The 15,912-nt window shown below is 41.3% G+C and overlaps 1 protein-coding gene across 1 annotated transcript; it reads left to right on the top strand.

Moving 5' to 3' along the window:
* The first annotated feature begins 8,986 nt into the window (after positions 1-8,986).
* On the top strand, positions 8,987-15,063 carry oprk1 (opioid receptor, kappa 1). The gene is made up of 4 exons (XM_056390375.1): positions 8,987-9,385; positions 9,563-9,926; positions 10,706-11,058; positions 11,969-15,063. Exons 2-4 carry the CDS (start codon positions 9,682-9,684, stop codon positions 12,505-12,507), a joined length of 1,137 nt encoding a protein of 378 aa, XP_056246350.1. The 5' UTR covers positions 8,987-9,385; positions 9,563-9,681; the 3' UTR covers positions 12,508-15,063.
* Positions 15,064-15,912: the final 849 nt, after the last annotated feature.

The following is a 15,912-nucleotide window of genomic DNA, read 5'->3' as shown; positions in this document are numbered from 1 at the left end:
CTCCTGTGACACGTCTGCGTTTCCTGGGCAGGATTCAGTCGTTGCTCGGGTTACAACAGCTAAATAACAAGGAGATTTAATTAGATTTACTTGATAAGATTATTGAGTTTTCTTATCAGAACATATTCAATTGGCTCCCAGGCAGTGACAGCAGCACAGGTCTTTTTTTGTTGTTATGTTTACTTACATCTGCCTTCAGGCTAAGGATGAATGTAACCTTTACTTGTTTGAAAGACAAAAAAAAAAAAAAGTTGAATCCTCAAACTGTCCCTCTAGTAGGGGGCAAAAACTAATTTAATTCATCTTTTAAAAAAAGCTTGTGAAATGATAATGACTTGCAATTTTAATTTTAATTTTTACATTTAAAAAAAAAAAAAAAAAAATTATTTTAAGATTCAACATATTTTCAAATAGAAAAATTTCATCAAACATAGAATCAATAGGAGTAAAATGGATTAGTAAGAAATAAAGCCAGAGAAGACAAAACAATTCTGAGAGAAAATACAAACACAAAACAATGTGCTTCTACTCACCTTTTCATTCTCACAGTAATGAAAGGAATCACACATGCAAAACCTGTGCAATGTGTAATATGATTATTACCGGGGTCGTAGCTAAAGGTGGTGGTGTCCTAAACTACATCAGATTCAGAGAGGTTTTTATAATTTTTAAAATGACAAAAGGAGTAAAACAAAGAAATGTATTTTCATCAACACAATATTTAATGCATGTTTAGTCAGTACAAACTATCCCTCATCATCAGTAGTCACAAAAATGACTAGAATGACTCAAAGAGTTTGATTTCCCTCTTTATGAAACGTTCTCTAATACTTTGTATGTCCTCCCTTTGCCTTCTATAACCTCCTGCAACCTCTTTGGCTTCCCTGTGAGCAGCTTTGGATCTTTGCAGGTGTAATTTCAGCCCATTCTTCATGGCATATCTGATTCAAGTTTACCAGATGGCTTAGCAGGTCTGTCATGTGCGGCCTTCTTCAGATATATCCACAGGGTTTCTATTATATTCACCTCTGGAGACTGGGAAGGCCACGGCAAAACTTTCACCTTATTCTTTTTAAACTATTCCTGACATGACTTTGCTTTGTGCTTTGAATTGTTGTCTTGTTGAAGGAGCCACTGCTTTGCTTTAAAATTATTCTTCCTTCCTTCCTTTTTTTTTTTTTTTTTTATCTCACCACACATACCGTTGCAAATTATGACCAAACTTTGGTTTCATCAGGCCGCGTAATATTGTCCCAGAACTAATTTGATTTGTTCACCCTTGGGCGCTGCCTTCATTATAGAAGTGAGCAACGGCTTCCTGGTTCTTTTCTGCTGAACAGTCCAGACCTGTGCAGACTGCACTTCACTAAAGAGATGTGGACTTTTATTCCATTTGCTCTCCAGGCTTCCTCCAATTCCTGAGAATAATTTTCCAGCTTATCATTATTGCCATCTTGGTCCAGTCTTTCCATGATGGAGGAAAAGCAGATAACACGTTCCAATTTCCTGAAATATACAAGGTTTTTTTAAGGGAATATAACATAACACATACACAAAGGTTTTTTCATGTCAATAAGACGCCTGAGGCTTTTAAGCCTTTAAGTTTTCACTGTGGTCTAATACACACAAGCTTCCTGTTCATTAAAGGTGACTTGCTGAGCCGATGTCACAAAGTTGTATCTCGCAGGAAACAATAACCACGGCGCTCTGCTCTCTAGACATCACACAGAAAGGCCAAAGTCCTCAAAACAATGTTCACGGCTTCCATCTACGATCTCCAAAACCCATTTGTTGTGGATGAATGACGAATTTCTCATAAGAAAATGATTTTGTCAAAGTCTTACACAGTTAGTTTCAAATGCCGATGTGAGTTGGTGAATCCGCCGTGGAGCGTTCCCATCAGAATATAAATTGAATCTGAGGCGTTTGACCTGTTTTCCTCTGACCTTGACTGTGCGCATGCTTTTCACTGCTCTCCCCTCAGTATTACAGCTCATCCAGTTCACAGAGTGACTGCAACAATCACTTGTGATTTTTACACAGCGGCGGAGTCCTCCTATAGGGGGAAGGCACCACTGTTTGAATGTATCTGGACTTCTATAATAGGAGGAGTTGAGAGGGGACTGAGTCTAGGTTTTGAATGTGATTAAGAAACAGCACCCAAGGCTGTTTCTTTGTGCCTACTGTACCAAGTTTATGTGCTGCATTTCATTTTTCTCTGTAATGAATCCCTGGAGAACAATACGGCTCCATCACTGTCAGTGCATCTGAAAGGAGAGCCATGGGTGTAATTATTCTTATGTTTTGTTTTCTCAAGCAGTCCAAATACTTACTTTTGGCCTAAGAATTGCCTCATGATTACGAAATAATACTCTTTTACCACAGACACATTATCAGTAAATACTATATACTAATACGTTTTTACAGATATTTAAAAATAAATATGTTAAATATTTAGAAATATTTAAGTAACTCAACTGATTTTACACACCAGAGGCTGTTTACAGGTCTTTGGGTGAACAACTGTTCTACTGCTTGAAGGTAGGAACTTGAGGCCACTACACTACGAGTGAAGTTGCATTGTGGGTAATGTAGGTGTCCGGATGACTTGCTTCGTCAAGACTTTTCCTTTTTTCTTTTTTTTTTTTATTTATTTATTTTTTTTACTGTGAGTCTCACCATGTTATAAGAGTGCAGTGCAGCATTAAGGATGTATTATTGTGTAACCTGACAACCACAGACGCACCTCAGCTCCTAATATAATATAACAGGGATATTAGGGTTCCTTTCATTCAGTTGCAGCTTTACTTGGCGACAGCTTGTGTTAACACTTTTTAATCTAATGGTCATGAAAAAAACAACAATTATTATGTTTTCTAAATTTATCGTCAAATGTTCTCATTATTAAAACATAGTGGTTGTGCATAATGGACTATAATAACACGTTTTTATGATCAAATATAATTCTGCTGAAAGCTGATCACTTTAATGCTCAGTCCTATCTTTTATTTTTTAATATTCAATATGTAAATAAAGCTACAAGATCTGCACTAAGCAGACATTTAATTTAGACACATTATTATTTACAACAGCTAGTGTCTGCTCTGCTCTCAGCTGCTCACGTGGCCGGACTGGCAGCAGAAAACCCGTGGGTAATCTGCTTCATGATGCCTGCAGTACTGAAGTGAAAACTCAATGAGGAAAATACATGTTATTTTGACTCCGAGTCCTCTGTGGAAATCATGCAGCCCTACTCACTCAGAATGACAATGTCCAAACAGAGCTGAACTCTTTACCGAACTCTTTACTCTTTAATGGAAACAATTCAACGTGAACACCTACAGTCTATTGCACATGCAACTTTGCAACTTGTCCTTAAACTTTGTTAGCAAACATTCAAATCAGGTTTCTGTCTTTGCAAACTCTGATGATGCGCTCATCCCTCGTGGTTTGACATCTAAAAAGGTCTGGAGAGCTGGGATGTTCACAGAGTCAATATTTATGTGGAGGCTCACTGCCTCTGGCTGCAGTTGCCTGGCCCCTGCTTTGCTCTCTGAGCGCTTATTTACAGTGGCAGGTACTCTGTGGTCCCTGTGCATGCTCACCTGCAACAGCTGAGTGAACTCTGGACTCTGAAACAGATGGTTTTTCTTCCCCCATTGCATTTTATATTATGCTACCCATTTGTTGTTCAGGGTCAAAGCGGAGGGTGAAACTGGCTGTTTGTGTTGCATTCAGCCTCTGAGGTTTGTTTTATAGATGAAACTCCCCTGAGGCCATGCACGTCTTGTTTCTTCTCTCAACTTTTCAATTGAGCTTTGTTCCCTCTCTCTCAGCCTGATGTTTCATGTCTGGATATTTAATAAATATTCAGGTAATTTAACAGGTGCAAAATTTCCAGCTCATGCGTCCAAATTGTTGTGTATTTGGCATCTTCATCTGCTCAGCCTGGCACTCTCTTATGTGAACTGAGACTGAGGGACGAGTATTGTTACCTTGCTTCATCGATCAAATCCCTTTCCTCTTGTAACCATGGGTCAGAGACTGTCCGTTCCCATAGTGACAATCAAAACAAGACTCTGGCGACAGCCACGCAGCGTGGAGCTCGATTTAAGGCTGTGTCGAAGGAAAATCACAAATACCAGAGTGTTTACGCCTCACTCCTCAGCCTGACAATAATCCTCTTGTGTGTAACATTACGCCATGGATACGTGTTATTCCATGCTGTGATATGAGCTGTGCCACATGGATATTGGAATTACCCAATTCCCAAAGGCTTTCAGAGCTCGACTTCATATCTCTTATGACCAAGTGCAGTTTTACAGTAATCTTTTTCCTGCCGGGCTGTTCGCAGACACTCTAAGTTGGAGTTTCAGGCTGCACTGAACCATCCATTTAAATAAGTTAGTCCCTGGGTGACCTGCCTGTTTAAATGCAATCACTAAAATTAATTAAGGATTAAAGTATATCGTGTTTCCAAAGTGTTCAGAGGTGCTGGAGCATTTAGCTACTAGAGAGCCGGATTATTTTTTTGTCAGGATTTGATGGAGAACAAAACAGAGTTCAAAGTGAACATTGGCCTTAGATTCATCAGATGGAAGGAAACAAATCTCCAAATGAATTAAAAAGTTGCTAAAAAGTGTGCTGGATTTATAAATTATGTGTGACTTTATACTGACTTTATGCATGTTAAATTACTAAATGGGATACATATAATCCCATGTGCCACACTCCAGTGGCTTCTTAAATGAGAAGTTCGGAGACCAGAGTGTTGAGTGATAATGCAGCATGTAAATGAGTCAAAATCAAGTAACATATACCAGCACATGTTCAGTATTCTCCTCCATCTGTTGAATGCTGTTGAGTTATTCTGCTCCTTTAATGGTACCATTATCATTGACGGCTGGAACGGGCCAAAAAGAAAAAGAAAAATCCAGGTCAGGCTCTTCAGGTGCAGATAAAGGCGAATGTTTCAAACTTAAATAGGTTGTCCAACATTAATAACCAACTGGGAGTAAAGTGGTGAGAGGAAGAACGTGTACTGATGGAGAAGTTGGGTGTTGTCTAGAAGGCCTGCAAGAGCATCTGTGTTGTTTTTTTGCAAATGTTAGAGCTGCTACTAAGAACAAATGTTCAGGAACATTTTGTTCCAAGCTGTTTTCCACAGAGCAGGAATACCGAGCCTGTGCCGAACCACAGCTGAATTCTCTGAAGGGACAATACAACACATGCCGATCACATTTTCACAAAACAAGTCATTTTCATCCAGAGCAGAGTCACGCGGACCTGGAGTGACCACGCCATCTGGATACCTGTATATGATCTGCATACAAAGCTTCTTTCACTCGAATGTGTGTATGCTTCTCGAGTGTTTGTGACGTTCATGCAGTGGTTTCCAATTATTGGTGGATCAATTAGGGTAATATTAATGCACAAAATTGGCATCTGACTCATAAGACTAAACATACTGATATGAATATTTGGATCTTTTTGGTTGTTTTAACTGAGAATATTGATGTTTTCTCTTGGCCTTGTGAGAGCCATGGCAGGAGAGTTACAAAATCTTAGCAAGTTCCTGAGCTGGTAAAATTGCTGGAGCATCTTATGAGGAGAGGATTCAGAGTATTCAACTCACAATACTGATCTGATATGATGCCAGGATGAGCAACATCAGACACATTTAAAATACACACGTAAAACGGTCTCTGTTGGATTTTTTTCTTAAACATAATTTCAGATGAACTAATTCTTAGACTAATAAAACCTTATAAAACCACACTGGATTATCTTAGGAATCCATTTTCACAAAGCTTAAAACAAAACTTCTCTTTCTTAGTCCATTAAACATTTGATGAAACGTGGTAATTCGATTGGACAGTGACGAATAAAGGGCATTTCAGCCCTCTTTTCTTGGGTTCTCACCCTCTCAGGAGGTTTCAAACAAAGCGCTGTGATGAATGGAAATCTTGGGGTAATGAGACATTGTTACGAGCTCCACCGTGATTGCAAATGGATCTTTTTTGGGAGTAATTTGTAGCTATAGAAATAAAGGAACTATGCCACATCTCATCAATAGGAACAGATTATCAAGCCCCAATGTCAGGATGTGCCATACCATAAACACACGTTAAATTTCTAAATTCTATAACATCTGCGCAAATTCCATCTGCTGAAGAAGATCATGTGATATGATTGAAAGCTCCAGAACATTGTACACTCAGTTTCCTGTTTATTAGGTACACTTAGATCAAACTAATGCAACAGCCCTTCATCATTGTTGCATTATGTCTGCCTGTTGTTTAGTCTATTCTCATTTATATAAATGTGGGGTATTTTGCAACACCATGCAACAGCCTCCAAAATAAATGTAAAGTTGATCAACACCTTATGACCTTCAGCCTGCTGCACTAGAGAGAATATTGTAGAGAGTGTGCCTCTGTCAAAAGGCTGACACCACATCCACCTCATATCAAAGGGAAATAGGCTCTGAGAGTCAAAGAGGTAGAAGTATTATCATGAAAGTACACTGTCACATCCACTTCACAAATTCACAAAATGCATGCAGACCCAGAAACAGACCTCGACCCCCCCCCAGCCCCCTCACACACATGGGTGTGGTATGATAAGGGATGGGGGCTGCGAGCCTGCCTCAATAAGAGGCCCTAAATCTCATCTGTTCATCTGTCAAATTGTTTCTCCCTTTTATTTGTATTATCTGTACTAAATAAACAAACAAATAGATAGATAAGCACGCGACCAAATATTACAGTATACAGTAGTTTCACATTTTGTAACATACCTGAATGTCTGGTTCTTGAGTTTTCCCAAACTGTCGCATTAAAGCTGCACCGGACAATGTTCTTATGTGAACAATGGGTGAAATGACTATGAATAATGTAAAGAGTGTTGCTTTTAGTGACGAACCCGCCGAGAATTATAACGCAAGACTTTTACCATCTCTCAGCTCATTGTTTTGGTTTTTTACAGCCCACGACTTTACTGCTGTGGTCCAGTGTCACTGCAGCTGTTTTCATAGAACAGCTCTGACAAACAAACATTTCATACAACATGATGACGACAGACAGCACCAGCGAACTGACCTCACATCTCATTCCCTATAAAGCTGTTCCTTTTTCCTTCTTGTTTCATTCCTCGCGTGTCACACCAAGTTCACTGCTCATTCTTTTTTTTATTTTTAGATTATTTCTGACGCACACATAGTAAAATCTGATATCTTCTTTTTCGGTCAGTTTCTCAAACCGTGCGATGACCTTGAGGCTTATGGGTGCAACTTGTGCACATTTGTACTCCTCAGGAAGTATTCCCTCCTTGTGTAACAGGCCTGGCTGAGTGTGGGAGAGGAGGCAGATATTTTGAAGTTAAATCAATAAAACAGCAGCAGGATCAAATCAGAGTTGCGTTGTGGATGGGGAAGGGCTTATGTGTGAAATCTACATTTTGCTATTGTGGAAGAGAGAGAGCTCCTCTTATCGCTGAAAGCTGCAGGGAAATTGAGGTTTTCCTTGTTGATGCATAATAGCGATGAATGTTCGGGGGGGGGATTCCACAGAGAACTAACAATGCTCGAGGAGAGCCGTTGCGGTTTTCGAATCCAAAAGGATAAATGAAACACACCAAAATGAGACAGTAATCAGATGGTGAGGCACACTTCAAAAACCCTGTTGTTTTGGTGCAATCATTTTTGGGATAACTCCCTCAAAACATGGAACTCTAACATCTTAGTCTTCATCATGAAACCATTAATTGAAGCATGTTAATAAACAGTCAGCACCTCAGGTCATCACACAAAGGGTAGTAAAATGCAAACAGGGATTTATTCTCGACATCATCTGCTGAAGGTTATAACAAACATTTGCTCTCCTCCTCTGGAACTCAAATAAAACAACCTGCTTCAAGTGCCAGAGGAAGAGTAGCAGATCAGATCAGTGCGCAAACAGACCTTTGGCAGCATGTTATTAGGATTAAGGATAAATACTGGCAGAAACCCCCCCCCCCCCCCCCCCCCCATCTGACTCACCTTTTAACCACTGCCAGTTCAAGGTTCAAGTAGTGAAGTTGCATCAAATATTTGTACTGACAACCACAGACCATCTCACAGAGTCAAGCCTCCACAGTCCTTAACAATAGAAACACACCTACAAAAAGGCTTTGTCACTCAAGCAACATCTGGCCATGATGGGTCTCTAAGCAACGGGTGTTAGTGCATGAAATGAGGGAAAGGAAACAGCACCCGCTTAATTATGTGCTGGTTGAAATCTGTGTCCTGTCTGTGGGGGGGGGGGGGGGGGGACTGGTTGTGATTTCTGTCGACGGGGGTGTTTTCTTTACCTAAAGCCAGAGTTTATTTTCCATCTGAGCTCTCAGCGCCGCCACATTTTGTCTTGTTGTGGGGATGATTAGTAAGATTCATGTTTCAAGGCAGTGGGAAAATTATGAACTGATGAAATACAGAAAATGCATGTGAAAAAAAAGGGAAACTTATGAAACCACATAGCTGAAAGGAACTGATGAAAATGACACTTTTCTCCTCTTGCAGAAAAACTAATAGAGTTAAATCAAGCTACTGAGGTAATGAGTAGTTTTTATTTACAGAAAGCCTCTCTGTAACAGTGCTCCTCTCTGCCCATGTTATTTTACACATTACTCATAATGTGGTGCTGCTGGCACACAAGGATCCAATCATGTGAAGGTTGTTGTTAAGTGTCCTTCTTACTTCATGGCTCTTCAACATCTGATAGGACTCTGCATGTTTGCATTGCAGTGGTAGTTCTCACAGGAGTTGCTAGGGAACATCTTATGGCAGACACTGATGGGAATTTAAACATTTTCAGGAAGATGTGGACACTGTGGCGCACCTAGTTTTAGTTTCCCTGCAACTTGTAAACTGATTAAAACCTGAAAACGGGATTTATTTAAGGTGATTATGAGTGAATGAACAAGCAGGCGTCTGGGGGAGGGGGGGGGGTCATTTATGATGCGTTTTACCAGACATAATGCAAAACAGAAAAAAGGTAAAAAGTCTAAATAACAGGTGAAATGTATGTGATCAATTTATTTCCAGCTGACCGTGATGACTGTGGTTTGTGCGGGTTTCAGCTGGCTGGATACTGTCATATCTGTTGGCTCAGCCTCTGATGTCACTGAATGAGCAGTCGGGCTTCCAGTGAGCACCTTCGGGGACGCAGCGGTGGCACAGGCAGTGAATCTTCTTGCTCGTCCACACAGCTGTCCAGAAGATCCTCTAGTTTTTGTCATATTTCCAGCATCCGAATTTCAATCTGATGTGCGTCCTGTCAGACACCCCTTCACCAGTCTGCTTTTATTTGAATTGAACTTTTTGGAAGCAGGAAAAAAAAAAAAACAGGTAAGGTGATGGCACACATAATTGTCCTTGAGCGCGAAGCTGTTGCGCTGGAGCTGCAATCAGTGCTTATGTAGAACTGTGCTGTTCGTGTGTGTGTGTGTGTGTGTGTGTGTGTGTGTGTGTGTGTGTGTGTGTGTGTGTGTGTGTGTGTGTGTGTGTGTGTGTGTTGTTTGGTAGCAGTCGTCAGAAATTCAGCTCTCCAGACCGATATCTGTTTAAGCTGAACGGACAGTTTACGCCCAGCAGCCTCAGCAGCAGCAGCAGCAGCCCGGCCGGTGCAGGCAGCGCTCAGCGCCATGGAGAGCAGCGTGGTGCACATCTACAAAGAGGACAGGTGTCCCTCGGGCCAGCCAGAGGAGTGCATCCCAAACTTCACCTGGCAACCCGGCGTATCGGACATCTTCAACTACACACCCAACGGCACATGGGACAATGAACCCGAGCCCATGTCGCCCATCATCCCCATCATAGTCGCGGTGTACTCCGTGGTGTTTGTGGTGGGTTTGGTGGGCAATTGTTTGGTCATGTACGTCATCATTAGGTGAGTTGTAAGCTTTTTCGTATGTCAAAAGCAATGTCAGTCGTGTAAACAGCGCGCGTGACATTTTGTGCGTATTCAGTTTTGAACAGTGGTGTTTGTTCAGCTGTTCTCATCAATGTATGAAGTTTAGAAACATGTGTATCCAGGTCCCTGCAGGGCCGGAAATGTATATGAACTGTTTAGAAGAAGAAAAGGAAAGCTTACAAAAGGAATTACATTTGTTAACATAAACACATGTTAACAAATGCAATTCGCCTGTGTATTCCCCTTATGGTGTTTCCCCTGCATGTAGCTGCATTTGATGGAAAAGTGTTTAAATCTGCATAACCCTGAGATTTTTTTTTTCTTGTCACAAAGATTGTAATGTAATATATAATATTTCCTCTCAACGCTGATCTGTTCCATTTCATGTGAGGTTCTGTGTAATTCTCATGAAGGTCTTTTAATTTGAACTGTTGGATGTGAAAACAGCCTTGGTAGATTACATTTTAAAAAAGTGAATTTGGCAAGAGATGATGGAAGTGGAAACAGTAGGAGATATGCCGCCCCTTCAGTCTTCTTCATGTTACACTTGTGTGCATACAGTCGCCCGTTCTGGCTGCTGAAGTTAATCTGTTTATTCAGGAGAGACAGCAATCTCTTTATCCTTATCTGAAAACATGATTTCATTAACCTTGTTTCTCTTTTAAAGTATTTAAGCAACAAATACAGTAAAAAAAATTCAACCCTTTCCTGACACCCCCCCCCCCCCCACCACCACCACCACCTCCACACTACAGATACACCAAAATGAAAACAGCCACCAACATCTACATCTTCAACCTGGCTGTGGCCGACGCTCTGGTCACCACCACCATGCCCTTCCAGAGCACCGACTACCTGCTCAGCTCCTGGCCGTTTGGCGAGGTGGCGTGTAAGGTCTTCATCTCCATTGATTACTACAACATGTTCACCAGCATTTTCACCTTGACCATGATGAGCGTGGACCGCTACGTGGCCGTTTGCCACCCGGTCAAGGCCCTGGATTTCCGCACGCCAGTCAAGGCCAAGATCATAAACGTGATCATCTGGGTGCTGTCGTCTGCTGCCGGGATCCCCGCCATGATACTTGGCAGCACTAAAACCAATAACGGTAACCTTGAATTTCACACTGTTACTCACCACCTGTGATGGTTGACAGGGTTTTTTTTTTTTTTTACGAGTCTACATCTTTCTCCTCATATGGTTCATCAGATGTCTGTTTCTGCTATAGTGACTTCACTCCTTCTATCAGCTGCAAAGGGACTCTTGTAAGCAATTTCAAATTTGAAGCCCCACTGCACTGCAACATCCTTGCCCTGAATTATCTCAATTAGCTGCAGGAAGCACCCATCAGTTTCAATGAAGAGAATTTTTTGTAGGTTAGATGAGAGCCTGCATTACAGCTACTTGACTAGATGAAGCTATGACAGCCATAATGGGTCTTCCCTGACAGAATGGAGCTTGAAAGATTAATTTTTTTTTCTTCAGCCACAGTCTAATAAATTGTTCATGTTCACAATGAGCCTCCATTCAATAAAGCGCAGTCCACTTTACCCAGAGCTATTAGACTAGCTGATGAATTGGATTCTGCCCTTTACCTTTCTATGGTGATGACCTTACTGCATCGTGGGATGTGACATTAAAATTTGTAGTTATGCTAGAGATGTGGCTCTGTGGTTGTTAGTGTCAATCAGTCTGTCTCTTGGTCCACCATTTCGCTTCAGACTGAACTATCCCAACAATAAATGGATGGATTGTCGTGAAATTTAACACAGACATTCATGTTCCCCAGAGGATGTGATCCCCCTGACATTTCCAAGTTCCATCATGAGGTTGGCTTATTTAGGTTTTTAGAGAAATGTCTCTGCTACTTCTTGGGTTGCCATGAAATTTAGTTCAGACATTCACGTTCCCCAGAGGATGAATTGTAATACCTTCAATGATCTTAAAAATGGCTGTATCTCTATATTCGACTGGTCAAATCTCTTCCTCTAACTCTGTTTTCCTGTAAATGACTACAGGGACTACAGAGTGTGCTCTACAGTTCCCAGAGCCTTACACCTACTGGGACACGCTGATGAAGATCTGTGTCTTCATCTTCGCCTTTGTGGCACCAGTAATCATCATCACCGTCTGCTACACACTGATGGTCATGCGGCTGAAGAGCGTGCGCCTCCTGTCGGGCTCACGCGAGAAGGACCGCAACCTCCGCCGAATCACGCGCCTGGTGCTGGTGGTGGTCGCCGTGTTCGTGGTGTGCTGGACACCCATCCACATCTTCATCCTGGTCAAGGCGCTGTCGGCCAACGTTCCTGAGACCACCGCCGTCATGGCCGCCTACTTCTTCTGCGTGGCGCTGGGTTACACCAACAGCAGCCTCAACCCCATCCTCTACGCCTTCCTGGATGAGAACTTCAAGAGGTGCTTCAGGGACTTCTGCTGCCCCGGTGCCAAAGGACACGGGGACTGCCAGGGGGTGAGCCGGGTGAGGAGCACCCTGCGGGACCACTCGTGTCCCACTGAAGCTCGGGGAGATGTAAGGCAGGCCAGGCCTGTATGACTAGCCATGGACATGTCCTCTTTGCCCTGTCAGGGCTGGGAGGACTCCAATGACCTGGGATTGACTCAAATTACCACTGCCATCTAACGGAGAGGGCTAGTTTCTATGTACTTATCCATAATTGCTGGCCAGAGAATTCAAAAGCATGTTGCATTAAAGGATATTCTACATTTTTCTTATTGACAGCAAATCTCATGTACAGACCAAAACCAACAAAGGATAGATTCTACTATACCCTGATATATTTTATTCCTCCACTGTTGTTAAAAAACTATGAAAAACACATCAATGAGGCACATTGTTGCACCAGGCGACGTGTTCCTTCATCACGTCACATGTCATAAACAAGCACTGTCATTATTTTTGACTTTATCCTCCTGTAAATTCTCACTGCATCACCAAATGTGTATGAATCAACCACTGAAAATAGTCCCCAAACAAATGCATAGGCCTAATTGACTCCTGTTTATGTATCGTTAAAAAAAAAAAAAACAGTCCCCATCATTTTTAGAAAACTACTGAGCCTTTTTGGAAAATTAAACTATATGTTTGTGACCTGTTTACATCCTCTTTAGGAACCAGTGTGCCACAGCCAGGGTAGGGATATAGGGAAGTAATTAGTGACGGAATAACACATTGTTGGGTTTGGTCTTATCACGGGACATCCTTTAAGGTGAAGTTTAGATTAAACACCGATGACATAGTGATGATTAAAGTTCAAAGATGCCTCTTGAATCACCGGCCAGTTAGATCCTGAGTCATTGTATAGTGTTCATAATTTATGAGCTTCTGAGGAAATTGAAGCTCAGTGTATTTATCACATAGTGTATATCAACAATGAAGAGATGATGGAAGATGTCAAACAAGGCAAACCAAAAGTATTTTGTTGTGTAGCTATATTTGCATTTTGTTAACCTGATCTGTAAATTGTCAAGTGATCAACTGATATTTTGTGCACAGAATAAAAAAAATGATAATTGTCCCTGAATTAGTTTCAGGAACAGCCCGCAGCATTAGTGTTGTTTTACAAGAACTGCGTTTTAAGTGAATTGTAGTTTGGTGCCTAGCTGTACTGTAAATTTGTACATAGCCTTTGAAGGGTCTCGCTTTGGCAGTAAACCCATGTAGGATACTTAATAACCTCTCAGGGATCATCCTCTGTAATTCACTGCAAGAAGATACTGAATCAACGTTGTTTTCCTCATTGACAAGATGGTTGACTTTGACGAGGCTTCGAAAACATCTGCATCCGCTGTTGTTTAAAGCCGAACCTTTGTGAAACTGTTATTACATCTGACACTGCTCCACACCTTTGAACAGCTGCGTCACATCCAGGAGATGTCAACAATTGTAAATAGTATTGTCGACCTGGCATGTTCTCGCCTTGTCTCAAACTACCGATACATGTGAACACTGGGCAGAGGGCTCCAAGGCAACAGCCGACATGACAATAACATACTGTAACCACACAGCAGGGCTTTCAGTGTTTTCTTATTTTATTTTCAATCTAACGTTTACGCTGTAAATCTCACTGCTCAACACGTCATCTTTTCAGCTCCGTAGCCAAGCATTTGTGAGCTTATCCTCGTGAAAATTAGGTTTACTCTCAGCAAAAGTTCGGTTTTGTTTTTGTATTGTGTACTGTAAATGTTGATTGATAATAGACAACCTGAAATCGTGATGTTGAGCAGTTATTTTTAAATAGCAATGCGTGGGCTTTTCAGCTTTATATGTTTGATATCGGCTGCACTGATTCTTTCCTGGTAGGCCGTGTTCTTGAATGAATCAGTTCATTATGACGACTAATGTGAATGTACACAGATAAGGAATGTTTTTGATAGTAAACAGTCAATTTATTTCATTTCACATGCTTTGAACCACTGTTTGTTGTGCTGTATTTTTCATCTTTGTCATCTTGTGACTGATTTACTGCCTTGGTTTCCTGAATTATTGTAGCTTTTAAAGGAGTCGAATCAACCAGATTTAATAGAACCAAAGTGTTTTTCTTAATATAGAGCTTACCATAAATATATTATCTGCCTAGATCTGATAAAGATACAGTAGTTATAGCGGATGTGTTTTTGTGCCTTGTTTTGTGTGCCTTATCCTTGGTCTCTTAACTCAGCTAGTTTGCTTGCTCTCAAAGATCAGCAATTAACCACGTCCATTTTTGTGATCATTTTTAAGAATAAGAAAATATATCCTCTATATAAGCTTACTGCTGAAAGTTACTGTAGCATTATCTCTTCCTATTGGTCTTACAGTGGACATCCCACTATTAGCTTGGTTACAGTGTGCTTCTTAATCATTTTTTTAATACTGTAATTTATATGTTATATAATATGTTATAATATGTTATTTAATGGACAAGATGTCATTCTTCTTGCCTACACTGCTCATAAACACATGATCAGCCAAAGTCTGACCACCATGTATGTATAATGTGCTGCTGCTTTGTAAACTGTATATTTATATTTTGCTCTATCTTTTAGCTCTGAATGTCAGAACATGCTTCATACATGTGCAACTAAGTCACAATAAAGCTGGAAAATGTGAGGTTGTTCTTAATATGATATTTATGTTGCGGGAAGAAAAACATGGCATAGCATCAGTAATTGGCCATGAGATTATAACCCACCTTCCCATTTACTTCAATTATTTTTCAATCGTGTATTAACTCCATTCAACTCAAACACAAAGTTAGCATTTCCATGGAGAGCACTCCCACTGCAAAGCAGTGCTCCAAGGCTTGCAGCACTAATTGTGAGGAGTTTTGTGTTGGTGGCCTTGCAGAGGCATTTGCAATGAATGCAAATACAGCCATTGCGTGTGTGGGCCAGAGGTCAGCTGCATCGCAGCTTGGTTGCTACCCCACACTCCATTCACAACTTTTGAACGTTAGTTGATGGCAGTCCTCTCAGAGCCATCACCATGGACTACACACACTTCAAGGCCAAAAGTCTGCATGTACCATAAGTAGACCACAGAGTGGAGGCACACTCAAACACACCTGTCTTCAATCAGCCACTGGCTCACAGCAAAGTCCCTCTACACCCCCACCCCCATCCCCACCCCCCAAAACCACTCCCAATCGGTGCCAATTAGTTTGAAGGTGAGTTAGTGTGAAGGTGGTGGTACAGGTCTGCCCTATTACATGTGCAGGTTAAGTAATAAGCTCCTGTGTCTAATAAGGCTCTAATAGGCTTCATCGTTCGAAGGAAAAACTGTCAGTCATTACCAGCTGCATGAAGCACATGCTACAGATAACAGCTCTGGGGGAAAACGTGGAATACAGTTGTGCCATTCAAAGTAGCCTATGCAGGTCATGAAAATGTACCTGTTTGGTAATAATGTAGCAGATCACAATTAGCTGAACAACCCACCATGTAGTTAGTCTTTACAATG

This window comes from Seriola aureovittata, chromosome 12 (assembly GCF_021018895.1).
Source record: "Seriola aureovittata isolate HTS-2021-v1 ecotype China chromosome 12, ASM2101889v1, whole genome shotgun sequence".
Classification (NCBI taxonomy): domain Eukaryota; kingdom Metazoa; phylum Chordata; class Actinopteri; order Carangiformes; family Carangidae; genus Seriola; species Seriola aureovittata.
Note: the sequence above shows the minus strand (reverse complement) of the source record. Positions and strands in the feature narration are given on the sequence as shown.

What these genes read in the sequence shown, in the direction of transcription:
- oprk1 (XM_056390375.1), top strand. Translation starts at nt 9,682, where the DNA reads ATGGAGAGCAGCGTGGTGCACATCTACAAAGAGGACAGGTGTCCCTCG. An exon ending in GTCATGTACGTCATCATTAG is followed by an intron (nt 9,927 to 10,705) that starts GTGAGTTGTAAG and finishes TCCACACTACAG; the next exon opens with ATACACCAAAATGAAAACAG. An exon ending in CAGCACTAAAACCAATAACG is followed by an intron (nt 11,059 to 11,968) that starts GTAACCTTGAAT and finishes AAATGACTACAG; the next exon opens with GGACTACAGAGTGTGCTCTA.